The sequence below is a fragment of the Lissotriton helveticus genome, chromosome 7 (assembly GCF_964261635.1).
Source record: "Lissotriton helveticus chromosome 7, aLisHel1.1, whole genome shotgun sequence".
In the NCBI taxonomy this organism is placed as follows: Eukaryota; Metazoa; Chordata; class Amphibia; order Caudata; family Salamandridae; genus Lissotriton; species Lissotriton helveticus.
This window is the reverse complement of record NC_136068.1, coordinates 1284046180-1284073785: the sequence shown is the minus strand read 5'-3', so window position 1 is coordinate 1284073785 and position 27606 is coordinate 1284046180. Positions and strand designations below refer to the sequence as shown.

Below are 27606 nucleotides of genomic sequence, written 5' to 3'. Positions count from 1 at the left end.
GATGTCTTCATCAAGGACGTAGAATTCCTCTTCGTCCTCATCGTTGTTGGAATCTCGCCCTGACGCGGGATCCGACTGTCGATCAGGATCCTCCTCTTCTACACGTTCTTCGTCGTCGGCTCCGAAGATGTTTTCTGGGTCGGGTGCTGACTCCCGCGCCGACTGTCGTGCAGCACGTCGAAGGCGAAGAGTTTTCTTTGATCGAAATCGAGAACAGGCCATACAGCTGGCCTCGTCGTGGTCCGGCGAGAGACATTTATTGCACACCAGGTGCACATCGATGTGTGGGTATTTTGAATTGCAAACGGGGCATAGTTTGAACGGGCTCCGTTCCATCGTCGATCGTCGATGGGGCCTTAGGTGTCGAAAGACAAACGGCCGTCGATGTCCGTCTCGAAGAACTGGAACAAATATCAGGCACCGAACGAAAGACAATACCGACGCCCCGAAGGCCTTTTGGGCTTGAGAAAGTTTCTAAATATATATTCCGAACGTGAGTTAAGAAAGTACATCCAAACCCAATGGCGGAAAAAACCAATCTGAGCATGGAATGGATGCCCATGCGCACTGTAGTCCAAGGGAGGAGCCACCTATCTCGTGATACTTCGAAGACTCTTCCAGGACAACAATGTGCAATCATCCGGACCCAACACTAGGCGGCGATCTATGCATAGATATAAATTCAGCAGCCCACATGCCTCGAACTGAGGATCCTGCCGAGGGTCCTGGGGAGGGGGAAGAGCCTGCCGGCTCTGAGAGCTCCTGAGTGTGAGAAGTTGGCCTGATATATGATGCTCACTAGTTCTAGTGATCACCTTGTATCAGTCCAAACAACCCTTATGGTGATTGGTTGTAAGTCAACCTTATAGACCAGCTATCCTAATGGTAGCATGGACAAAGCAGTCTTAGGCTAAACTCTTTTGGCATTTGAAGCCAGCTGTTTTACCACAATATAACCCCTTGAATACCAGATGAAAGGACACCACACAGGTTGTTATGAAAATAAACAATATATTTATTAATAACAAACACCTCTGAACTCTTTATGAGATCAGAGGGCTAAGCACATGACAATCTCTTAGGAAAAATACGATAAGTTGCACAAAATTACAATGGTGCCCTAGGGGCACGGCAAACCATATAATAAGTAAATGGTATAAGGAAATCGATAGAAGGAATGGAGCTGTCCAGAGGCTGTAGGATCGATGGGACCACGCTTCTCTAACTTTAGGTAAGTAATAGGAGGCCCATGGGACGCGTGTGCAGAGTGTGAACTCACACGCGAGATGCGTAACAACGTCTATGGACAGTACAGTTCAAGAAAAAGGTGAGTACGGACAATCCTGACTAGGTAGGACTAAAACGACTGTGGATCTGGACACTAGGAGAGTCAATCTACCCTTGAGCACCGAAATGCTCTCGTTACCTCACCCACGGGCTGCGGGTGCATAGGTGCGAAGTCGTGTCGGGTTTCTGCGTTGACGTCTATGGAGCCTGGAAGAAAAGATGCTGCAGGCGACCTGGAGGAAGATGTCCTGTGTGATCCAAGGGTGGATCAGAGATGCTGAAGACATGAAAGCAGAGGGGACAACGTTCAAAGTCACTAGCCAGTGACTGGAGTGGAACCAGGAAGGAACCAGGTGTCGTCGTCGCGATCAGGTGAAGAGTGGACGCTTGACTCTGCAGCCACGTGGACCAGGGGGTGTCTGACGACCAGGATGGAGGCACGAGCTGTCCCACGCAGGCTCTCGCTCTCGGCGGTGTCTGTTCCGGATTCGGCGTCAACAGGCCTTGGCAAAGGCAACCCACGTGGTGAGTGGAAAAGGCGTCTGGTGCCGACTAGGAGAGTCCGGGGTGCTCCTCTTTTGGAAGGGAGCAAGGGCCAGTCTGGAGCAACCAGACCAGCAGCGAAGATTTCATGGTTCGTCGTCTAGGAGGGCACTAGCCAGCTGGCAAGTGACCAGACAACGCGTCGAGCAGCAAACAGGCAGAAGGGCCCCACACAGATCTCGTGGAAGCTGGAGGGCTGATCTTCGGTGCAGGAGCTGCTCGGGGCTGGGGCTTCTCAATCCCCAAAGCACTTGGTCGAGTTTACCTCGGGAGTCGTGCTGGAAGCGAAGTGCAGTTTCTTTCAAGATGGCCGGTCCCACGTGTCTCGCCGCACCCACGGGTCTCAGCTGTGCTGCAGATGTGAGTTGAGGTCGGAGAGGTCTGGGAGTCCGGGTCTCGTCGGGCTCTGAAGTCTGGATCCTCGAGGGAAGACGACAAAGTGAAGCCGCTGGACGCTTGATGGTGCCGGCAGTTGCAGGGTGGACACTCCTTGCCCACAAGGGAGATTTCTTCAGTCTTCTGTGGAGCAGAACGTCGAAGTCCAGAGTTTCTTCTTGTAGAGTAGTTCAGGATTAATCTAATTTGGAATGGGACCAGCTCCTACCTTTATCCTGCTAAAGGGGTCTGTACTGACTAGGTCCCTCCCCTGGGTGGGACCAGGAAGGGGGGTGGTTACACCCCCTATCCTTTGTCCGGTTTCGCGCCAGAGCTGGGGCAGGAATGCCCCAGCAACTGGTTTGAACCGGTGTATGCACAGGACACCTTGTGTGCCCCAGGCATGTCTCATTCCTTTCAGGCCTATCCTACCCAATATACAAAATCCTGTCTGGGGTGGTGCTAGCACCTACCAAGGCAGGAAACCCTTTGTCCAAGCCTCCCTCGCTGGAAGGACTCCCAGCAGCAGGAAGTCAGACTTGTGTCTGTGGTGGCAGCATCCATTTTGTGATGCCAAGGCTCGAGTTAACTTTAACCGGGGTTCACAGTTACATACATGTCGTGTCCCTCTAGAAGGGTGGAATGCTACCCCTGTCGCCAGAATTGGCGAGGGGGTAGTATTCCAATTCGTATGACACCTTACTCGACATGTTTTGATAATGCTATACAGTTAGCATTTAACTGAGAGGATTATAATGCACTTAAGAGTATATGGTATAGCGTTATCATGGAACAGCTATAAGGACTTGGTTCCGCAAGCTGCAGACAGGCTCAGCTCATGCCAGAGCACAATCTCACATAATTCCAAACATTCTGCCTTCAGGATTGATAAGGCCTGCCATAGGAGTGACTGATAGGGATATATGTGTCCATTTTAGGGTTAGATATAGGTATACTATATCTACAGCAAAGGGTGATTACACCACCTTGCCCCAGCTGTCGTGCAGCCAGTCGTGTCTGTTTAGATGGCCAGACAGGGGTGGCATAATACATGCTTCAGCCCCTGGTAGGCCCTGGGTACACCTATGCCCAGGGTACCTAAGGTACACTGTACAGGGACTGATAAGGTGGCCCAGTACCAATTGGTAAATGCACCTAAAGTACATGGTTGTCAATTTAGAGAGAGAACAGCTAGTCTGGAGGTCTGATTAGCAGGCCCACAGCCAGGGAAAGTCGTAAACCAGTGAAGCAAAAAGCAAAAATCTGGGGTGACCATAGGATTGCAGACCCCACTCTCCTACACTGAGGAGGATCCACAAAGTCCAAGGGGGGCACCGGTAACAGCACCTCCGGCGACGCCGGGCTGGAGGGCGAAGCCAAACTCTCTCCAGAGGCCACAAGAGAAGAGTCTAGAACTCGGTATCTACATGGCACCAAAATGACGCGTATCGGCGCCGATTGTGCCTCGTCAGACGTGGACTCAGCTGCATCCAGTGCCGAAACTCTGACAAGCTCCCCTTCGGAAGAAGGAGAAGGCGCTGGTGCTGCCAAGGCAACATTACGGCCCCGGGAATCGCCTTATCCAAGACAGGCTCCGATTCAGGAGAAAGGAGCGGAGGCGGAGCCGAGGAGGCAAGCCTCCTGCACCGGAATGGCGCAACCCCGGCACCGCACAGGCAGTTGCCTACCCGGAAGCTTGGGGTGTGCCCAAGCCAGGGCTATGAGCACCAGCAACGACTTGAAGCACCACAGGGAGCCCAGCGGGGCTAAGCGGTGAGGCAGAGGCGCCATGGGTTGTGGAGGGGGACCCAGCCGGGCTGCGCCCTAACGATACCACATCTCCGGCATTCCCAGGAGCAAAGGCTCAATAGGCGCAGGGGCGAATCCACCAGCGAGTCCCTCGGGGACCCAAAAAGAAGCGGAGGCCCAGTGGATGCCCCAGGAATGGGAGTGAACCCCAGGGAGGCCTTTAAAGCTGTAGCAAATGCCTCCATCTGGGCCCGCATCGCCCCCGCACCTTGAAAGGGTGGATAAGGGGAGGGCGACTTTCGGGAGCGCATGTCCGGAACATTTCAGGAGCCAGCGCCCCTGATAACAGAAGAAGGGGAGGTCGAAGACCTCAGCGACAAGCGCCTCGACTTACCAAGAGGTGAACGAAGGCCCCGGACCACAGAGGGCGATCTACAGCAGAACCGGACAGTAGAGAGACCTGCTGTGGACGACGAGGTCGGGGGCGAGACGACTCCGACTGGAACAGCTGTGCCGATATAAGCTTCATACGGCGCACCCGCCGAGACTTAGGTTTCAGACGTTGGCAGGTGTCGCAGTCTGAGGAGTCACGGTGCTCGCCCCAACACCACATACATATAAGATGCAGGTCCGTCGCGGGCATCTGTAGTGAATAGGAATTGCACGTTTTAAAGCCCGAAGGCATTGCGCACTGTTCCCGACCCGAAGCGTTGAAAAGGAGGCCTGAAAACAGGCCATAGGAACCGCTCACTCCGGATCCGCGTTGCTGAAAACTGACAGTCAGCGCGCCGGGAGGGACTTCAGGGCGGGGTCATGTGGCGCCGTCCTACGGCGCGCAGAGGTGCTGCTCAAAAAAAATTCTGGATCCAGTCTGACAACCTGGGGACATTCTAAGTTAAGGAATCTGCAGCTAGATGTCTCTGTCAGATAACATCATCAGGTAGTGCACTGTCATTTACAGACAACACATTTTCCATTCCAATTGCCATCAAAGTTGTACAAACATACAGTATAACTGATAAAAAAATATTACACACAAGTGATAATGTGTGGAGATCGGGTTTCACTGACTATTTATCAGTTGTGCATCACCAGGTAAAGTATTTTGTTCCTATTAAAATCGTTGCTTCCATCACACTACAGAATTACAAAAAATATGGCTAATTTTTGCTTTCCAACTGCTGAATGTGTATAGGGCATTTACAGGGGTTTACATTTGTTGTGTGGAAATGATATCCTACAGCTTTTCCTTGCACACTCCCCAGCAACAGTGTCACACAATTATCTTTACTTTTCTTTCCCTGACTGCAGAGTCAGAGGAGCTTGTAAACCCCAATTCCACTGTTAAAATAATAAGCAGCAATTTGTCAGTAGACATAGCCTGACATTTGACTTCTGTCTTTGAAATGCAGCAAATGTGACAAGATAAATGCAGAATTTAAAGGCATCTTTATATATTGCTTAGACTTCAAGCCCTACAGTTTGGGGAAACAATGTTCTAAGGCAAGCTGATGTGGGTCAAGATGGAGCCGGGCTAAGGACCATGCAAGCCAGGCTCTTTCTGAACTTTTGAAGAATCCCTGGAATCAGCTGAGTCAGAGAAAATGCATATAAGAACACTCACATCCAATCCGGCATCGGGACATCCTTTAGGAATACAGAAATTCCTCCAGGGATCAAGATTTATTGCTTAGCCAGGAAGCATTATATGTTAAGGTAGAGACAAATACATCTATAGTGGACGACCCATGGCCTCAACTAGGGGTCCAAGGACTTCCTGCAGAATTCGTCACTGATGTTGCGACCGAAGCGGGGGCCTATTTAAGCAGTCCACTTTGGTGCTGTTGCGACTCTTGTGCTGGATGATGCGCTGTTTAATCATTTGAGTAGTTTGCCCAATGTAGACAAGATTGCATGGGCATTTGATCGCATAAATAACATTTTGAGATCTGCAATTTGTGTGTTTCGTTAGTTTGTATGAGCGACCGTTAGCTGTAAATTCTTTGGTGTTCATGGTCAAGCTGCATACACTAAATGCGATCAAATGCCCATGCAATCTTGTCTACATTGGGCAAACTACTCAAATGATTAAACAGCGCATCATCCAGCACAAGAGTCGCATTAACTGCAAGACACTGTCAGCTCCCTTGGTATCTCACTACTTGCAACAGAATCACCTGGACACTGACATTTATTGGCAAGTGATAGAAAAACCCACTTTACCCATCCGAGGTGGAGACATTAAAATTCTACTCAACAAAGCGGAATGCAAATGGATGACCATTTGCGATTCGATCAATCAAGGATTGAATACCATTGATGAATGGAACAGTACCGTCACTACCTGATCATATCAAGGCGCTAATTATTTCATTATGTAATTCTCAGCCAATTCTATATCTTCACCTCCCTGTCCGAGTTTTCAACTAGTACCTTTACACATTGAGTGTGCTTCTGCTTATACTATGTATACCTATCTACTGATATATATGTCCATGCCTTTACACCATATAGGCGATTACACCATCTATAATAAGCTCCAGGTATAACTATGTATAATGGTGTGTTGTGCAAACTCTGAATCCTTCTGTTGACAAAGGGTGAAAACGTTATTTGTATCTAATTTGTACATATTTTTAACTAACCATAGGTTGTTCCGTTACGAACCATTATTGTTATATGTTTTAAATGCGCCGTTTCGCTGAAATGTCACTTCCAATTTAATACTTTGATGGTTCCAATCCAAACCGCACCTCTGGCGCCTACACGCACCTCTGGCGCCTACACGGGCTAACAAGGCAACGCCCCTCCCTCCCCGACAGACCTCCGTGTCACCTACGTACACACTGACGCGTACGGACACACCCTTCTCACGCCCCCTGCCCCGGCTCTAGCTCCGCCCAATGCGGAAGCTACACTCGCACCACTCGCGGCTACCGGCTTTGAGACGCTCCCATTCAGTGAAGCAGCCGGGCACGCCGATTCACTCAGGTAGACACCGTTTTCTACCGAGGTCTACTCCCTCAAACTACCCCCTCTTACCTTCATGCTCCCCTAATATCAGAATTTAATAAGGGCTTCCTCTCTCCTTTTTCAGCAGCGTTCGTGCTCCAACACGGCTCGATACAGACAGCCGATCAAAGCACTGATCTGATAAGGTATGTTAACCGCCAACGCTCTCATGACCACGCTATAAGTCATGCTCCCCAAATATCAGACCTTAACAAGGGCTTCCTCTCTCCCCTTCTCCCAGCGTTCGTGCTTCCACATGGCTTGATACAGACAACCGATTAAAGCACTTATCTAAAAAGGTATGTCTACCGCTAGCGCTTGCACTACCGCGCTACAAGCAAGAGCCCTACCGTTTTGTATTGATCACCTTGAGACACAAACATAATTTACGCTCTATTACTTTCCCCAGCGCATACCTGCAATCCTCCTACCAACTAAGATTCGGTCAGCACAAGTTGCCACAGACTGCTGTTCCCCTCCGAGGACCAACTACTAGATAGCTGATTCTTGCTATCTGGACCTGACTACAGGTACCTCACTTCCCTGACACAATTCAATCAACCTCCAATCCTATAGTTCAGCCCCTAACCTCCCTCCTTTCCTTACAGCATGCCCCAAGTTAGACAACCCAGTCCTGATGACGATCCGAAACTACAAGGATCGAAACGCCGTCGACCTAACAGTCTGAATAACAGGCGCACTCCTCAACTGTGGCTCTACATTTAATTGAAAGAACTTGTATCATTGTGATATCACGTTGTCACATCTACCTTAGAGCCACTCACTGTAAATTATTTGCACTTTATTCACAGTGCGCCGTCCACGCTGTTCACCTTCACTTGCGTCGCCACCTGCACTTTGTACACCTTTTTGCACCAAGTTTTTTATGGTTGTCACCAATTGAATTTTTGCAGTGCTGTTTCTTAAACGTATAAAATCTGACCATGAAATTAATGTAACATATAAAGATGATTAACTATCTTTTGGCATACAAACAAATTCTCTCCTTCTTTCTTTGCTGGTAATGCTATGTGCATGCATGCTTTAACTGTCTACAGATTTTTACCTCTCAGGACATTGTTACTTTATTGCACCTTACCTACCCAGTCCTGTATTGGTATATGGGTAACAGTCCTGTGAAATTCACCAGATAGCAAGAGAGCGCACGTTTTGGAGCTTCTGAGAGGGACACAAGTGTGACTTCGGCACATTGATGGAGAACCCCAGCAGGTGCAGGAGGTCGTCCATAGTCTGGAGGTGGCTGACGACTGTCTGGGGCGAGCCCGCCTTCAACAACCAGTCGTCGCGGTAGGGGAAGACTGAAACCCCTAACCTGCGCAGATGAGCTGCGACCACCGCCATCAATTTCATGAACACCCATGGGGCGCTGGTAAGGCCGAAGGGGAGCACGGTAAACTGAAAGTGCTTGTGGCCTACCGTGAACCGCAGGTAATGCCGGCAGGACGGGGATGTGAAAATAAGCGTCCTGCAAGTCCAACGCTACCATCCAGTCTCCAGGGTCTAGGGCAGCTAAGACCTGAGCCAATGTCAGCATCTTGAACTTCTCCTTCCGGAGGAAGCTGTTGATGTTCCGTAGGTCCAAGATAGGGCGTAGGCCCCCTTTGCCCTTCTTGGGTACCAGAAAGTAGTGGGAGTTACAACCACACCCTACTTCTGGACCAGGAACGCGCTCGATGGCCCCCTTGGCCAAGAGGGCCGTAACTTTCTCTTGCAGAAGTTGCAAGTGATCCCCCAACACGCGGCGGTATTGCGGTGGCATGGCTGGAGGGGTCGCCTCGAAGGGGAGGGAGTAACCCCTTCGGACGATATGCAGCACCCACATGTCCGACGTGACAGTGCGCCAGTGGAAGTGGTGATGGCGAACCGTGCCTCCCACTGGCGTCACATGGGCCTGAAAGCACGGACTAGGAGGGTTTTGAGGCAGATGCTGCAGGGGGAGGTGTGGACTGGCCTCGACGTTGTCCCCGACCGCTGCCACGGCGGTTTCCACGGCCGCCACCGCACTGTGTATTAGTCTGCGGTGCATGGCTGGCAGCACGTGTGGGGGCGCCCCTTCCTTGGCCATGAAAGGAACGAAAGGCACCCGTTTGCTGGCGTGGGGCCGAGAGGCCCAAGGACTTGGCCGTAGCCCTGGAGTCCTTAAAACGCTCAAGCGCATGGTCTGCCTTGTCGCCAAAGAGGCGACAGCTATCAAACGGCATGTCCAGAAGGGTGGCCTGGACATCTGCCGAAAAGTTGGCGGTCCTCAACCAGGCATGCCGTCGAACCGCCACCGTCGTTGCCATCGCTCTGCCCAGTGAGTCCGTGGTATACAGCCCCCACCGGATGGAATAGCGTGCCGCATCTCGATCCTCCGCAAGGGCTTGGGCGAGTTTAGTCCGGGCCTCCTCCGGACATTGTGGCAGCATGTTCGCGACCATGTCCCACAGAGTGTGGGTGTAGCGGCCCAAGAGGCATGCGGTATTGACTGACCGCAGTCCCAAACTCAGGGACGAGAAAACATTCTTACCAAATTGTTCGTACCTCTTGGATTCCTGATCGGGCCGAGCCGTCGGGAATGCGGTCTGGGAAGTAGAGGCCTGGATAACCAGGCTCTCGGGAGTGGGGTGGGTGGACAAGAAGCAAGGGTCACCCGGAGCCGGGCGGTAGCGTCTGGCCACGTTCCTATCTACAGGCTGACCTGTAGCGGGCTTGGACCAAGTGCCCAAAAGAACGTCACACAAGGCCTCAAACGGCAGCAGAGGCTCAGTCGAGCTTGCCTGCAGTTTAAGGACCTCAGTGAGGTTAGTCCTCAAGGCCACGACGGGGAGCTCTAGGCCCAATGCCTTGACCGCCCGCATCAACACTACACTGTAGGCAGCCCCCTCCTCCGTAGCCACGGTTGGATGGGAAACAAAACCAGTGTCTGGCGAAGTGTCCAGTCCACTGGCATCCCCAAGCTCATATGTCCAGTCCTGTTGAGACTGGCACTCCTGTGCCAGAGGGTCCACAGACCCCTCCCAATCACCCTCGTCACCCATCACCTGAAATTCAGGTTCAACGGATGGGGCCGGTTCGTGGAAGTAAAAGTCTCCATACGACGTCGAGAGGCGCCGGAACCGAATCAAGGGTAGGATTGGGGACGGCGTCACCGGGGGGGACACCCTAGGGGCCGGCGTCGGTGAGGTCTTGAGGTCGACCGGCGACGACCCGGATCCAGGGGGGGCCTGCGGCGCCGGGACCGAAGTCGCCTACGGCACCAAGGCCGAAGCACCCGACGGCGTCAGAGCCGAAGCGCCCGACCCGCTAGGCCCCCCAGCCGGGACTGCTGGGCCCTAAGGCGCCACGGAGCCCGGCGGAGGAGGGAGAGACCTCATGGCCATGAGGTACCGCTCGACCTCCTCTGGCGTCTCATTGTGCCCAGGGACCGGAAGGTGTCACCCGAACCCCCGGTCGCATCGCGCGAGCGTCGGGGTGGGTCGAAAGAACAATGACGCCTTTCCGACCTCTCATGCTTACCTGAGGACCTTGATCCCGAAGACCGATGCCAACTCTCGGAACTACGAGGGCTCCGACCCAGCGACCGGTCCCTCGACCTCCTGTGGGACCGGGACCTCGAACGGCGCGGGACGACTGCCGGAGCTCAAGCCACTTGCGGGACCGCTCCCGCATAGCCTTAGACGTCAGGGCCCGGTAGTCGGAGCAGGTTCGGTCGTCGTGGCGAGGCCTAGACACTGAAGACACCGGCGGTGGGGGTCGGTAACCGACATCGGTCGGTTGCACTTGGAGCAGGGTTTGAACCCGGGCATCCCTACCGGCACCGTAGGAGTCAAGTGACTCGAGAAAAACAGATCAAAAGATCAAAAAAAAGTTTAGTCAAAAAATGACTACGGGGTAGAGCTTCTCCGGATCTGCGCTAGCTGGCGCGGAAAAAAGAACGGACGTCAGCGCGCGAGGACGGCGTCTAAGTACTCCGGCGACGTCATTAAGGCGCTAACGACGCCGACGACGGACGTAGAGTCGCGGATGACGCCTACCGACGCGCAGGGGTATTGCTACGCAAAAGTTTCCGGATCCAGTCTGACGCCTGGGGATATTCTAAGGTAAGGAATCTATCACTAATGTGTCTCTTTCAGATGTTTTCCAGCAAAAACATACCATTCACACAGAGCCACCGTGAGCTACCAGAGTTACAGACAGCTGGTGTCCCCTTGCTTCTTTGCTATAAGGGAAGAAAAAATGTTTTCCTTTCAAATGTGAGACTATTCACTTCCTTTGGAACTTGCAGGCTTAAGGTCAAAGAACATAAGCCATGTCTGCTGAGGCATGGACAAACCGAAGATTCATTGTTCTGGTTGTTATCGATTAGATTACTGGACATCAACAGGTTATGTTTTGCCCTTTCCATGCCCAGGTTTATCATGAACTATGATCTTTGTGATATAGTCTCAGAGCGAGGAGGGGTACCATGCAAAACTAACAAGTGGCTACAATAACATTGGCATTAGTTTGTCACATAGAGAGACCACCAAACTGGTACATTTTCTACCCATATCCCTCAAAATTCTTGGCATCCATGTCTACGAGAGAGATTGTTACTCTTTTCTTTAAGGAGTCTGCCATCTCCAAAACAAACCAATCTGTGAGGTTTCTGGAGATGGACTTCTCAACCCAGGCAAATCTACATTAGACTGGGGGGGGGGTCACATAGGCCTCTGTCCATGATTTGCGCTGGTCATTACAATATTGGGTAAGAACTTAGCCCAGAGATTGGACGGAGCGTCTGGGCTACACAGAGAGGTGCTTTATCCTTCAGCAGGGGCATCAGTTGAATTCAAAGGGCTTCCCATTAACAAATTAAAGTGCCATTTCATTACTTTTTGATACAAGATAAAGCCAATACCTCAGAATGATTACAATGGAACGAGGGTGGTGGAACAGAGTAAAATGTGTGACTTTGTCACATTGTCTGAATGTCACTCAAATGAATGGAGATAATGGAGACAATGATTTTAGAATTCAGTACTGAGTACAAGTTTGAAGCCTATATTTTTAGGTAATTCAATAAATGTGACTGTTCAGAAGTGGATGGGCTACAAGAACGGAATTTCTTCAATGAAACCAGGATGAGATGGGCACTGTGGAAGTGCATAAATACAATTTTTGAAGCATATGGTATAGCGGTCCAAGTGTGATATGTGCTTGGGTAGTTTGAAAAGGGGAGAAGAGATTGAGTCACTAAATTAACAAGGATACTTTCTTATACACTCGGCTCTCCAGCACCTCCTGAGAGTAAGCCCAGAGATCTGCCCACTATTCAATAAAGCAAACAATTCTTGTAATTGGCACTCCTTAAATTTAACAAATATCTTTGGAGGATTCCTTCAGTCACCATCCACTTTAGTTCCAAATTATCCTGAGACTACAGAAATTCAGATGACTGGCTATAAAACTCAAGAATATCCTGAAATGAGGAGGGAGCAGAAAGGAGGGTAACTTTGGGATGGGTGTGGTACAGTAAGCTTTTGAAAGAACTGCACCCTTCTGAATCACAGTGACATACTTTGTTTATTATTCAATATATTTGCAAGCGGATATTTAAAAGAAAGTTACCGGATCTTCTCAATACATATGTGGAGACTTGTAGAAAGGTTATGAATTTTTGGAAAACATCCATTCTGGGGAGCCCAAAACAATTTTTTCTGGTCATCTCCATACCTAACCATGCCCAAGGTGTGTGCAGGAATCACCTCAACAATCATTAAACTGACTCAACCCACTGCTTATGCTGGTGCCCTTTCACATGAGCAATGTTTGACGTTAGGCTTGTCTGACACGCATCATAAAGAGTATTAAGCAGAATGCTTCAAGCAAAAACTGCCTACACTAGAACCTGTTAAACTGCAGTTTGTGTTACTTTAGTTGTACTACAAAAAGAGTACAACAAAATGCTATTTACAACCGTACAAGTGTAAATCTCCACCCCTCCTATATTTTCTATGGGAAGATCCTCACACGTGTAAGTTTACAACTTAGTAGCAACTGTGGAATGTATCAGGGGGAGTGGCTAAAAAAGGGGCATACTTACTATTAAATGGGAGAGGTTTAGGATGGTTTAAGGCAGGGACATGTTCCAATCCAAAAAAGAGTAAGACCATGCTATCCGCAAACTGCACATCTCAAGTTACTACAGTCAAAAAGGGACCTACAAAAGTAGTAAATCACTAAAGCTCATAACTGAAGCAAGCCCAGTATCCCACATGGTCAACATCTGGTACTGCAACACCGTCCCCAATAAAATAATGGCGGCCTGGACTAAACATATAATTAAATACAAATTAAGGTTAAACAAATTTCTAAAATTAAAACTTTTATTATTTAATCATAAAATAGCTGAAAAATAAAATGCCTCTTAATTTAGGAGGCATTTCATTTGATTTAAACTTCAAAAAATAATTAAATTTTATATATTTAAATTCAAAATCGAATTCAAAATTAGGTTAATAGTGATACAGCCTTTTTTTCTTTTGTTCTACATTTGGAATGAATACAAAACATTACCTTCCATTAATATTTAGCATAACAAATATTTTTACTAATATCTTTCAAGTTAAATAAATATTTTTACTTTTCCCTATGCTTTATCACAGGGAGGCTCCAGAGTCAGGATGGCAATGACATTCTGAATTAAAGCTTAAATTGATTTAAATATATTAAATTACATTTTTTTCTGCAGTTAAAATCAAAAAATAAATTCCAGCATAAAGTAAAAAATATATATTCATTTCATTTTTATTATACATCAACAATTATTAAAAATTATGTACATAACTAATTAAAATTAATGTCTAATATAGGTTAATGAGAAATTTATGTTAGATTAATTTACAAATAAAAAATGTAAGAATTATTTATAATTAATCAATAAAAGTTTTATTTTTATATATTTTAACATTAAATTGTACATATTTGTATTTTATTCTATCTCAAATCATTTAATGTAGCATTATTTCCTATGGGGTTTGATTTTAAGGTTACCTTTGTGGCAGTAGTCACACACTCATAAACTTGGCTCCATCCCCATTTTCCGGGTGGGGGATGAGATGTTTAAGTCTACACTTTTGAGTAGCTAGACACTCTGATTTTGTGAACAGCCAAAACTGGCAAAGTTACTCAAAAGTGTTAGAATAAATTAGATGTGTAAATTACTCGCAAGTGTAAGGTACCTTTGTGATTAGCCCCGATTATCTTTATGTTCAGTAGTGCTAACATTGTGTTTACACGTTGGAGAACGAAGATGACAACTACAACTACATTGGGCTTAGGGAGATTAATGGGAAGAAAACAAGTTACTCACCTGTAACTTTAGTTCCCCAGTATTGGTAACTTTCATAGATTCCCATGCTTTTGTATCAATCCCCGTCGTCGGAATGGGAGTCTCGGTAACAAAAATAACATAGCAGTAGGTACAAAAGAGAAAGAAAAAGGCCTAGGCCTCATTCCCTTTTGTAGCATATCCACCTCTTTGTGTAAAAGAGACCAAACTAGGCATCAGCCAATCAGAAGAGCCTCACCCCTTAGAACCCTCCTGAAGGAACCTCAGAGCCTCAGATTTTCGTAACAGTCACCATATCTGCTGAAGGCTGAGCTTTCCCCGGGGAGGTGGGTGGGCGCATGGGAATCTATGAAAGTTACCAATACTGGGGAACTAAAGTTACAGGTAAGTAACTTGTTTTCTTGCCCCAGTATTGGAACTTTCATAGATTCCCATGCTTTTGTATCAGAGTAGCAAGAAGTTAGTAATAAAAAACACATTTAGTGTCATAACATACATTGCAATAGCCAACATGACAAAGATACAAAATGTGCAAAATAACAGAAGGTGGGATAGAAAGGAAAGCTCACCAATTAGTGGAAGAGGTTCCTCAGGACTTTACTTAGTAAAGGTGTGGACGCTGCTCCACGTTGCAGCTGTGCAAATGTCCTTAATTTGCACACCCGCGAAGAGGGCGGTTGAAGAAGCCACTGATCTTGTGGAATGTGCTCAAACCCTGCCAGTCAGTGGTTTACCTGCTGCAGTATGGCAATGAAGAATGACACTGGTAATCCATCTTGCAATCCCCTGCTTTGACAGAGGAAGACCCTTGCTCGGACCACCAAAAGCAACGAATAATTGGGAGGATTTCCGAAATCTTTTGGTGTGATCCAAATAGAATTTTAAACATCGTTGTACATCCAGAGAATGTAGCGACCTCTCCGCTGGTGCAGTCGGGTGAGGAAAGAAAGCCTTAAGAATAACCGGCTCGTTCAAGTGGAAGTCCGAGGGTACTTTGGGTATGAACTTTGGGTTAGTTCTCAAGATAACTGTATTCCTTTTGAATTGTAGATACGGCTCTTGGATTGTGAGAGCCTGCAATTCCCCAATACGTCTTGCCGATGTGAGGGCAAGAAGGAGAGCTAATTTCCATGAAAGGAACTTCATGTCTGATCGATGAATTGGTTCAAATGGGCTTTTCATGAGTTGAGTGAGGACCAGATTCAGGTGCCAAGTAGGAGGCGGAGGCCTCTCTGGTGGATAGACCCGGAACAAACCTTTTAGAAATTGCTTAACAATCCTGGAAGACCACAACGAAGGTCCAGACTCAGACCGCCTGTACCTTTAAATTTCCGCCAAATGAACCTTTATAGATGAATGGGCCAGCCTCGACTTAGCCAAGGACAAGAGATAAGGCAGAAGCTGATGAGGTTTTAAAGAAAAGGGGTATATTTTCTCTCTCGTGCACCAAATGCAAATTCTCTTCCATTTGAGGCGGTAAGTCTTGTTCGTGGAAGGAGCTCTCGCCTGGGAGAGTACTTCTTTAATTTCGTTCGAGATTCATAAATTCTCGCTGCTCAGGAGCCATGCTGTCACGTGTAATGACTGTGGATCTGGATGCTAAATCTGTCCTTCGGACATTGTGAGAAGGTCTGGAATAGTCCTCAAGGGGAGAGGAGGAGCTAGCGACAACAGATGGAGCTCCGTGTACCAGAACTGTCTCGGCCAAGCAGGAGCTATCAAGATCATCCTGCATGGTTCCACTTTGATCTTCCTGATAAGCCTCGGGATCAGTGGGATGGGGGGGGAAAAGGCGTAGACAAATGTCTTTGACCAGGCCATCGAAAGCGCATTCCCCAATGATCCTCGGTGGTGAAGCCTGCTTGCATAAGACCGGCATTTCTTGGTGGTCGGCGTGGCAAAGAGATCTATTGCAGGTCTGCCCCACTGGCGAAAGACCTCTTCTAGAACTCGCTGGTTTAGCTCCCACTCGTGACTGACTGAGGATAACCTGCTCAGTCTGTCGGCATTCTTGTTTAGAATTCCTGGCAAATATTCTGCCTGCAGCGACATCCCGTGAAGGATCGCCCATTCCCAGATCTCTTGAGCTTCCTGCGACAACGGGAGAGACCTGGTTCCTCCTTCCTTGTTCACGTAATGCATGGCCGTGGTGTTGTCCGTCCTGATGAGAACTTGCGAACCTCTTAGGTGAGGGAGAAAGGCTTGTAGAGCCAGTTTTATTGCTCTTAGCTCCAAGAGATTGATGTGGAGCCGACGATCGTGAGGAGACCAATGGCCACTGACATGTAGGTCTTGCATCACCGCTCCCCAACCATCCAACGACGCATCCGTTGTCACTACTTGAGGAGAAGTATCGCTTCCGAAGGATAGACCTTGGGACAAGTTTCTCTGGTCTGTACACCATAGGGCCCCTCTTTTCATTGTCGGAGTGACGGTCACCTTGTCGTCGAATGATCCGTGAATCTGTTTCCATTGGATGTCCAGTTGCTCCTGAAGAGGACGCATTCGCAGTCTGCAGTGAGGAATCAGAGGTATGCATGACGAAATTACCCCCAGCAGAGATTTGTAGAGGCGTACTGAAAGACACCTTCTTTTTCGTAAGTCCAGAGCCATGGTCTGCAGTTTTTCCCACCTTTCTAGGTTTGGAAAAGCTTTTGAGAGTTTTGAGTTAGGACGGCTCCCAGGAAACTTGCCTTCCTGGATGGGACCAGAGATGATTTGTCTTTTCTTTAAAGTGAGTCCTAGATTTTGAAACCGGTTTGTAAATGCCTGAACAGCGTCCCGCGCTGCTCCCCTGGACGGGGCCTTCAGCAACCAGTCGTCCAGTTAATAAAAGACTTAAAAATGATTCCTTTTGTACTTTTGCCTCTGGACCCTTTAAAAGGAGTTTTGCGGTACTGAAGCGTACCCAAAGATCTGGCGTCTCAGTGTCCTTTTTGATGTCTTGGAGAGTGTCATCAATCAATTTCCCGAATAGTGATTCTCCATTAAAAGGAAGATCCAGGATCTTATTTTGGATCTCGGGTCGAAACCAGGTCGCCTTCAGCCACCCCTGGCGACGAAGGACCGCAGCTCCAGCCAAAAAACGAAACGCCGTTGTGGCAATGTCCATGGCACAGTCAATGACCTCCATTGATGTCGCCTCCCCTTCTTGTAAGACCTTTTTTGCTTCTACTTTCGATTCTGGAGGAAGCTGATCCAGGAACGGTGCGCCATCACATCATAGTTGGCGGTCGTATCTGCCCAATATTGCTAGGGTATAAGCTGCCCGCACCAGAAGACTCGCCATTGAAGAGAATCTCTTCCCGGCATTGTCCAATCTCCTTCCTTCCTTGTCTGGAGGAGTTGTTAAAGGAGCAGAGGGGTTGCGGGATTTTATCTGCGCCGCTTGAGAAATTACCGAGTCCGGTCTTGGGTGGCCTGTCAAGGCAGCTGGACCATCATCAGGCGCTTTGTACTTTTTATCTAGACGCGGTAGTACAGGGACCACCGTCGCTAGATTTTTCATTGCCTTAAGGCCTTCATCCCACAGATGCTGCACTATTGGTATGGACCTTGTCGTCTTCCTTTAAGGTTCCTTGAAATAATACAAGAAACATTCAGAGGCCACTGCAGGCATTGCCAACTTGAATCTGCCAGTCGCTCTTTCCATCAGCTGATGAAATCCTCCTATATCCGCTGGCGGGGAATCCACCGGATCCGGACATGGAGATGGAGGGTCCGGAATTACGTATTCGTTCCATTCAGAAGCTTGATCAGCTCCATCATCCGAATTATGATCCTCATCCGAGGAATAATCATGGGTGTCTGCTGGTCTGGAAGGCTCTTGTGGAATTGATGCCTGTGGCTGAGGAGACACCTGAGCTGGTATTTCAGGAACAGCCGTTGAGGCAGGCGCCGGGATAGGCATGGCTTGCACAAATGCAGCCGGAGCAGGCTCTGAAGCTTTAGATTTGTAATCCTTCGGCATCCTGCAGGACAGAAGATGGTACTGAAATCATGTCTTGACCTGAATGTTGCTGTGGATGGGCAGAATGATGATGATAACCACCTTCTTTGTCATACCCTCCTTCAGAATCCGTCTCCTGGCACTTGACCAGAAGTTGAGAAGGACTGTCAGCGTAGCCATAAGAGTCCTGATCATCCTCTTCTGACTCATCCTCATCAAAAAGCAGAGCTGGTGGCAAGGGGGTTACCCTCCTGGGAGATGTCATGTCCGGTGTAATTCTGGTCATTGAAATAGTGATTCTCTTCTCCGATGCCAAAATCGTCGACGGTCCCGTCGACGATGGTACTGAAAATGCAGCCGTTGACGGAATATGCATCGTCGATCCAAGAACACTCGATGACAAGATAGGCGTCGATGCCCTCGTCGACGACACTGTGGACGAAGTCTTAGTCGTCGCCGCCGCCGCTGTTGTCGTCATCCTCTTAGACGATGCCGTCCTCGTCGACGATCCCGTCGTCGTCGATTGTCCCGTCGACGAGCCCGTCGACGGAACCAGTTCCCGTTTAGGCTTCTTTTTCTTCGTCGACGGAGCCTCCGTCGACGACGCCTTCATCGTGGACGACTTGGAACTTCTGTCAGACTTTCCAGAAGATTGGGAAGAGGGTTTCTTGAAGGCTGGATCACTCTTCAAACCCTTAGAAGGCATAGATGGTCCTACCCTCTCCTTTTCACCATGGTGAGGAGATTCGCCTGGACCCTGGCTCTCCCACTCTCTGGGGGTCTTTTTTGAGGCCTTAGAAGGATGCTCCACAGAGGCAGAAGGGGAACCCCTACCCCTTTTGACTGACCTTCTTGTTGAAGACGCAGATGCAGAGTCCTCACTGTCACTGGAGACAGTATCCTTCCTGCATTTCAACTTCTGGAGCCATGTCAGAAGCCTACCCTCACGGTCCGGGAGGGTCTTGGTTGAAAAGGTGCAGCAGATCTTACAGTCCGCAGCCTTGTGATCAGGATAGAGGCAATAGATGCAGTCTTTATGCTTATCCTCAATGAATAGTCTTTTCTTGCCACAGGTGGAACATGGCTTGAAAAGGGCCTTCTTCTTTTCCTTGTCAGACATCCTGGAAGGATCAGCTAACAATCTGAATAAAAACCTGAAGAAAAACTTCTGAAGAGTAGATGTTGAACAGAGCTCAAAGGAGACTTCCTAGCACAACGTGCGGTAGAAAACCTGAAGCTCTGAGGTTCCTTCAGGAGGGATCTAAGGGGTGAGGCTCTTCTGATTGGCTGATGCCTAGTTTGGTCCCTTTTACACAAAGAGGTGGATATGCTACAAATGGGAATGAGGCCTAGGCCTTTTTCTTTTTTTTTTCTACCTACTGCTATGTTATTTTTGTTACCGAGACTCCCATTCCGACGACGGGAATGATACAAAAGCATGGGAATCTATGAAAGTTCCAATACTGGGGCAACAGCTTCTGCACACACAGTACAGGATAATTTACCAGAAGCACTTAGGTGTTGGTAGACATCCCAGTAACCTGGATGGAAGGAGAGTATTATTCTAAGAAAAATGCACTGACCTGAGTAATGGCGAGAGTGAGCTGACACTGCAAAAGGAAAAGGAAGCATTTTCGTATCCCATACGTTGAATGGCGAGCCTGCGGATCAAAATGTACAATCAAGTAAACTAAAAAACAATGATCGTTTACCTAACCAAAAACGAAAAAATGGGGACTAAAGTCAGCACTGCTTCACACACTTAACATGCATCCCAAAAGAATTACAAAGGCAAGGCTATCTCTGGTACATCAGAGCACCAGACATATGGCCTGCCTCGGATTCTGCCACAAGATACCATACAGGGAAATCAGAGAGGCTCCAACCCAGACCAGCTTTGACATTGCTGCACACACATTCATCAAGATAGTCACAAATTTAGATGTGACAATTCCACTCTCCCCTCAAATCCCCTTCCCCCAGATGTATAGAGTTGATTTAGACATTGCTGCACATACAAAAGAGAACATCAAGGCTGTATTTCTAACACTAAAGGCTGTCTCGCACACAGACCTAGAGAGTCTGCAGTGCACATTAAGAACCTAAACCCAGAGCCTACCTTAGTCATTGACACACACAGTTATTACACGGACACATACATAGACAACAATCAACGTAAGCTTTATTCGACAGAAAATGTCATAACAGCTGGTCACATATAAAACAGGTTTCACAATTTATAAAAAAAAACAATACAGCGAAATATATATTAAATAAAAAGAAAAGGTTAAAACAGTTTTAAAAAAGTTAAAAACCACAGACAGTATTATTATTACAAATCAATACTAGATGATTAACAGTTAAAAAGACTCAACAGGACTGAAACAATTCATTGTTGTTAATGGAGAGAGTATTCTTTAATTGATTTACTGGAAGGGGCTTAGATCGGATTATCCACATCCATCTTAAAAACTTTGTCATTGACACAGTATACAATACAGATGGATCGGTACACAGTATTCTCATAGCTAAACTCGATAGGTGAGTGCCCATGATCCTGCAAATAGCTGCCAGCCAAGCTTTGCAGGGTGCAACATACGTGGGACATACAAACAACACCTGTGCGTATGTTTCTTCCAAGTCAATGCAGTTATGACATTTGTCATCGGTAGCGGCAGGCCATTTAGTAGTGAAAGACTTCAGGGGTAAGCATCCTGCTCTAAACTGGAAATACAGTTTGCGGTCTAGCGGATTGGAGATTACGTCCCAGTAATCCTCAACACACTGACACGGTTTTATTTGTAAGAACTTTCCTGTCAGAGTTATGGCAACACTTGTTCTGTTAGCTTCTTGCACAATCCATTCCCAATACTGTTGTTTGATTAGTTCCTTTGATAGGAACTGGGTACTGTTTGGGGCTTCCCACAGCAATGACATTCCCATGCAGGTAAGGGAGCTTCTAATGTCACGCAGCCAACTAATTTTGTGGAAGCAATCAGCCACCATAATATCTCTCAGATACAACAAGATAATGCAATTTCTCAAAACCCCATAACTGGGCACCATACAGGACTGAGATTAATATTTTAGAGTTATAGATCGGTAGCACCGGGGTAAGAGGCTTGGTCAATAATGTTTTAAATTCCTTTATCATGACACCGGCCGATTGCCTGTGCTTTAAGGCCATGGTGTCGAAATGCGGCCTCCAGCTAAGTCCTTTATGCAAGATGATGCCTAAGTAAGTGAATGCATCAACCTGCTCCAGGGGTAGCCCATCCATCACCATGCCACCCTTAAATGACCGGTGTTGATTAAAGGTCATGAACTTTGTTTTCGCAGTGTTGATTTTTAGACCGCGCAGTAAGCAAAATTCTTCAAAATGCTGCAGCGCACACTTTAACCCACTCAGGGTTTTAGATAATATAAGCGTGTCATCCGCAAACATTAATATCAGGATTTCTTTTTACCTGCTAGGAATGGGGCACCCGTGGGAAAGGAAGCTAAAAAAAGAACTATGCCATTAATAAAAAGTGAAAATAATGTGGGTGCTAGGGTGCAGCCTTGGCGTACTCCAATCTCAACTGGGAACCGGTCAGTCTCATTTCCCTGAGCCCCCCAACACATTTGGGCGAAGTTATTTTCATGGAGGTGAACAATTAAAAAGAGTAGATCAGGAGTAGCCCAAGCACTTGCAGTACCCTCCACAGTTTGGATCATGAAACGAAGTCAAAGGCGGACTTAAGATAAACAAAGGCTGCATGGATGATACCTTTTCCAAGGGTCACCATTCGCCAACAGATTAAGAGGAACCGGAAGACCTGGTCAATAGTGCTTAGGTGAGCCCAGAAGCCTGCCTGGAGGGGACTCAGGATGTCGTTATCATCAATCCAAGGCAAGTCGTACTGCAACTTTCTGGATTGAATCTATAAGGCTTATCGACCAATAGGTCCCGGGTAAAGCTTTATCCCCTTTTTTATAAATCGGGATGATGTTCGTCCCCTCACCATGTATTCAAGATCGGGGCTACATGGACGATGGCGTTTGCTAGAAGCATTATATACTGACTCCATTTGGCCTTGTCCTGCAAAAAGACATCAGCGGGCACTTTATCAATGCCAGGGGCTCTCCCATTGGTAACTGTGCTCAGTGCAATGATTACATCGGCTGAATTAAAAACAGTATCAGAAGAATTAAAGTGGACCCACGAAGCAGCATAGTCCTCATTGTCATTATCTGCGTATTGTTCTGAGAAAACCTTTACCCATGTTGGAGAAGTGGAGAAGTGTGGCTCAATGGTTAGAGTGGCAGACCCTGATGCAGAAGTCTGGCCCGGGACCAGGGTTCAATTCACGCCTCGGCGGGTCTTGGGCTCAATTTCCTTGGACCTGATAATTCTCACGCCTATTCTAATCATGAGTCCCACTCTGCAACTCTGGGCAATAGCTTGCTTAATCTCCACAATGGCCCCAACAACGCTAGGATGCCTGGCTTCACCTTGGGGGTGCCCAGGAGTGGGCACTTCACAGGGAACGGCCAGGAAGGGTTCCTCAGTGGTATTCGTACAAGCGCCGAGATGCCTCCGGGTAGTCGTGCTCTATACAAGTACATCTACATTTACATTTACATGTTTCAGGGTCCACATGATTTTGGGGGGATTGCCCTACTCCACCCGCGCCCTATTTTACCAAGTTCCAAAAGCGTTGCATATTCCTCTCACTACTTGCTTCTTTTAGGTCCTGCCATCTTTTCTCATCCCAGGCCTTTTTTACTGACAGGATCGCCTTCCTGTAAAGCTTCCTTGTGTTTTTGATTATGGACTGGTCTCCAAATCGTATTGCCCCCCCAGAACTCTGCGCGCACATATAAGATCAAGGTAGTGGAGCGCTTTACATGAGCACCAGTTACATTATGCCAGGTCACATTAGCTTTTAGGTACAGGGAGGTTAAATAATTTATATATATATATATATATATATATATTTATTTTTTTTAAGCATTTATTGAGCGCCTGGCTACACAAAGCTGTGTGTCCCCGCGCTGACTGCAAAATGCAAAACCCATCAAGAAGAACTTGAACCATGAGATGACAGAGGTTAGTGTTTAGGGAAGAGGTGGCTTTTTAGATTGGCTCTGAATCTCATTTCTGAGGGCTCCATCCGCAATTGGATTGGCAGAGCATTCCAGTACTTAGTGGCCAGATAGCGAAAGGATTTTCCTCCCATTTTAGCTTTTGTGATGCGGGGGACTTTAAATAGCATCATGCCCGACGATCTTAGATCTCTGATCGGCCGGTGAATGGTAATGAGACCTTTTAGGTAGCTGGGGCCTTTATTTTGAGCAATGCGATGAGCATAGCAGAGAGTCTTAAATACGATTCTCTCTTTGATAGGGAGCCAGTGAAGTTTAGCAAGCGCGTTTTTGGTAGATGTTTTCCGAGGGAGACCAAGCACCAGTCGTGCTGCTGAGTTCTGTATACATTGTAATTGGTGCAGTCCCTTCTGATTTAGACCTAGTAAGAGAACATTGCCATAGTCCAAATAAAGGAGATATTAAAGCATGAACTATGGTTTTTCTCGCTTCGGTCGGCAGGAGGTCGAGTACTTTACGAAGTACTTTTAAAGTGCCAAAGCATTTGCTTGTCACCTTATTCACATGGGCTTTGCCTGAGATATATACAACAATAAGGGAGTTACACCTTAGGGATCGACCCAGCCTCGATGGAGGCGAGTCAGTGTGTTAGCCACAATCCAAAGAAAGTATGTCCTTTGTCCTTTAGAAGACCCCTCACTCACCAACCTAGTTGGTGACATGCTTCATCATCGGGGTCCCACCCGGACAGCAGAGTGCCATCCAGGTGTGCTGTGACACCTGATTACAGTGGAGCTGTTTTTTTTCTTTCTTTTATATGTGCAAGGGAAAAGCTAAGTGTTGTTAAAAGTATCCGGTACTGCCCACTTACGTAGTTTATTCTGGAGTGTAACGGATATCATTAAAAGAAGGAAACGGCAGCTGTTGCCCAATTAGGAGAGCTGTCGGTGAACAAAACTAAGAGGGTGTGGGTTAAAAAGGTCTACATGTTTCTACCTATGTGTAAAGTTAACAGGTATTCGTCAGGACCATGGGGTACCTGCGGGACGGTGTACACACGCTAAGGCGCACCCAATCCTCGTAGGTAACAGAAGGAGAAACTCAAAATGGGTTTCCAATAAATGTCTGTTTTCTTCCTCTCTTCGTGGAAAAAAACCTGTGGAAAGAAAATGAGGGAGAAGGGTTGTGGATAACGAACATACATATATACCATACATACAGATAAGACACAATTTTGTGAATCGTGATGTACACCTTCAATTATCAGGTGCTTATTCAGGGACATCTGAAAATAGTCCCAGTTTCGTAGTGGCCTGCGATTGTAATACCACGTGGTAGCGCACCCATTGTATCATGGATACTATGTTCACCTCGTGTCAAGCCGACCTTGTGAGAGGGTACTTGACAAGCAATGGCGGTGTTATGGGTGTTGTGTCTCAATTATTGAGGTAAAAGCAAAGTCGTCGTGATTGAGAAAGCGACTATGCGTGATTTAAAAGCAGTATTTAGTGAAAACGCGAGCAGTGCGTGGGTTAAAAACGAATAACGTTGGTCTGGACGTGCTACACCGGCCTTACATGAGCAGTAGAGCGATCGTGCCTGGTAAAGTCAACATGCACATTACTGATGAAAAACAAAAACAAACAAAACGTCTTACTAGGAGCGCTACTATTCAAGGCTCCATGAGCAAAACCAGGACTGGCACACTCCTTGCTACGATCTGGGAGAAAGTAACATGAAGAGTTTTAACAAGCAGGAGATTTAACCACCAAACTCCAAGCAAGGGGTTACCCGGACAACATCCTCAATAAATGCCAAAAACGTGAAAGGAATCAATCACGAGAGGCACTTTTAGAGGAAAATGTCAGAGAACAAGTTGCTACCCCACTCACCTGTGTGACTACTTTCTGTACGGCATCTACCCTAGTGTCGAAATCGATAAATAAACACTGGAAAATAATCAACACAGGCAATTTGAAATGGGATAAGCCCGTATTTGCCTATAAAAGAGCAAGAAGTATACGCGACAGTATAGTTAACACCAGACCCAGGAAAAGAATTGAAGAACAGCCCATGGTTCTCAACGCATGGGGCCTTCCCAAGGTTACGGGACACTACAAGTGTGGGAATTGTAGTGTTTGCCCTCTAACTGAAAACACAAAGACACTAGCTTTGGAAGAAGGAAAGACCTGGACAATCAGAGCACATACCAATTGCAATAGCTCTAATGTGGTGTACCTAATTACCTGTCCCTGCAACTTACGGTATGTGGGCATGACTGGTAGAAAGATCAAGCAACGCATATGCGAACATCGTAGCACCATCCGCTGCCAAAAAACAATGACCAAACTCACAGAACATTTCCTGTCAATGAAACACGGCCCGAATGACATCAAATGGACCATCATAGAACAAGTTGAGAAAGAGACCAACCTCTTTGAAAAGGAACAACGCTGGATTTATAGACTTTCAACACATAAAACCGGCCTCAATGATAATATCCCTTGGAACTCAATGTCCCACTAGTTTCTCACTGGCTGCAATGTATTGCAGTGAAATACAATGCGAAGCTAACTTGGAAGTCCCGTTTGACTCTGTAATCCTCTTTTCTATTGCATGCCTTTCTATTGCATGTTATTTGTTGTAGACGCACAAGATCGACCTAACTGTAGTTCAACTATGCATGACCACTCTTCTTCTTTATATTTTAGGATGACGAGCACACGATTCGAGCTGCTCGCCCAATCTCAGTTTCACTCGTTTTTTGTTAATAACGATGAGCACACGAATCGGGCCCCCTCACGCCCGCTCTTTAATTTGTCACGATACGGTGACACGTTATAGTTCACACCCCCACACGCCCGTCTTTCTATTGGCTATTCCACCGGTGACACTGGACAGTCGACCACGCCCCACCCGGAAACGGGATATTCCTTTACCGAGCCGGCGTTCCTGCTCAGTAACACACGGAGCACCCGCGGAGACGACCTAGGCATAGACGGCGCCCGTTTCCCCCTCTACAAGTAAGATTGTTCTTCTGGGGGGCCCCATCAGCCCCTTGTTTTTACTTTGGCACATCATTAAAACTCTTCATGTTACTTTCTCCCAGATCGTTGCAAGGAGTGTGCCAGTCCCGGTTTTGCTCATGGAGCCTTGAATAGTAGCGCTCCTAGTAAGACGTTTTGTTTGTTTTTGTTTTTCATCAGTAATGTGCATGTTGACTTTACCAGGCACGATCGCTCTACTGCTCATGTAAGGCCGGTGTAGCACGTCCAGACCAACGTTATTCGTTTTTAACCCAGGCACTGCTCGCGTTTTCACTAAATACTGCTTTTAAATCACGCATAGTCGCTTTCACAATCACGACGACTTTGCTTTTACCTCAATAATTGAGACACAACACCCATAACACCGTCATTGCTTGTCAAGTACCCTCTCACAAGGTCGGCTTGACACGAGGTGAACATAGTATCCATGATACAATGGGTGCGCTACCACGTGGTATTACAATCGCAGGCCACTACGAAACTGGGACTATTTTCAGATGTCCCTGAATAAGCACCTGATAATTGAAGGTGTACATCACGATTCACAAAATTGTGTCTTATGTGTATGTATGGTATATATGTATGTTCGTTATCCACAACCCTTCTCCCTCATTTTCTTTCCACAGGTTTTTTTCCATGAAGAGAGGAAGAAAACAGACTTTTATTGGAGACCCATTTTGAGTTTCTCCTTCTGTTACCTACGAGGATTGGGTGCGCCATAGCGTGTGTACACCGTCCCGCAGGTACCCCATGGTCCTGACGAATACCTGTTAACTTTACACATAGGTAGAAACATGTAGACCTTTTTAACCCACACCCTCTTAGTGTTTTTCACCGACAGCTCTCCTAATTGGGCAACAGGTGCCGTTTCCTTCTTTTAATGATATCCGTTACACTCCAGAATAAACTACGTAAGTGGGCAGTACCGGATACTTTTAACAACACTTAGCTTTTTCCTTGCACATATAAAAGAAAGAAAAAAACCAGCTTCACTGTAATCAGGTGTCGCAGCACACCTGGATGTCACTCGGCTGTCCGGGTGGGACCCCGATGATGAAGCATGTCACCAACTAGGTTGGTGAGTGAGGGGTCTTCTAAAGGACAAAGGACGTCCTTTCTTTGGATTGTGGCTAACACACTGACTCGCCTCCATCGAGGCTGGTCGATCCCTAAGGTGTAACTCCCTTATTGTTGTTTATCGATATACTCAAGGGGACAGG

General features: G+C 47.3%; 1 protein-coding gene across 4 annotated transcripts in view; it reads right to left on the bottom strand.

The window, feature by feature from the left end:
• The window catches only part of TMEM94 (transmembrane protein 94), a 968231-nt gene that overhangs the window by 70812 nt on the left and 869813 nt on the right, over positions 1–27606 (bottom strand). For all 4 annotated transcript variants that reach the window (XM_078654522.1, XM_078654523.1, XM_078654524.1 and 1 more), the window contains one exon: positions 19835–19912. In XM_078654522.1, the coding sequence (XP_078510648.1) occupies positions 19835–19912 (78 nt within the window). The remainder of the gene's footprint in view (positions 1–19834; positions 19913–27606) is intronic.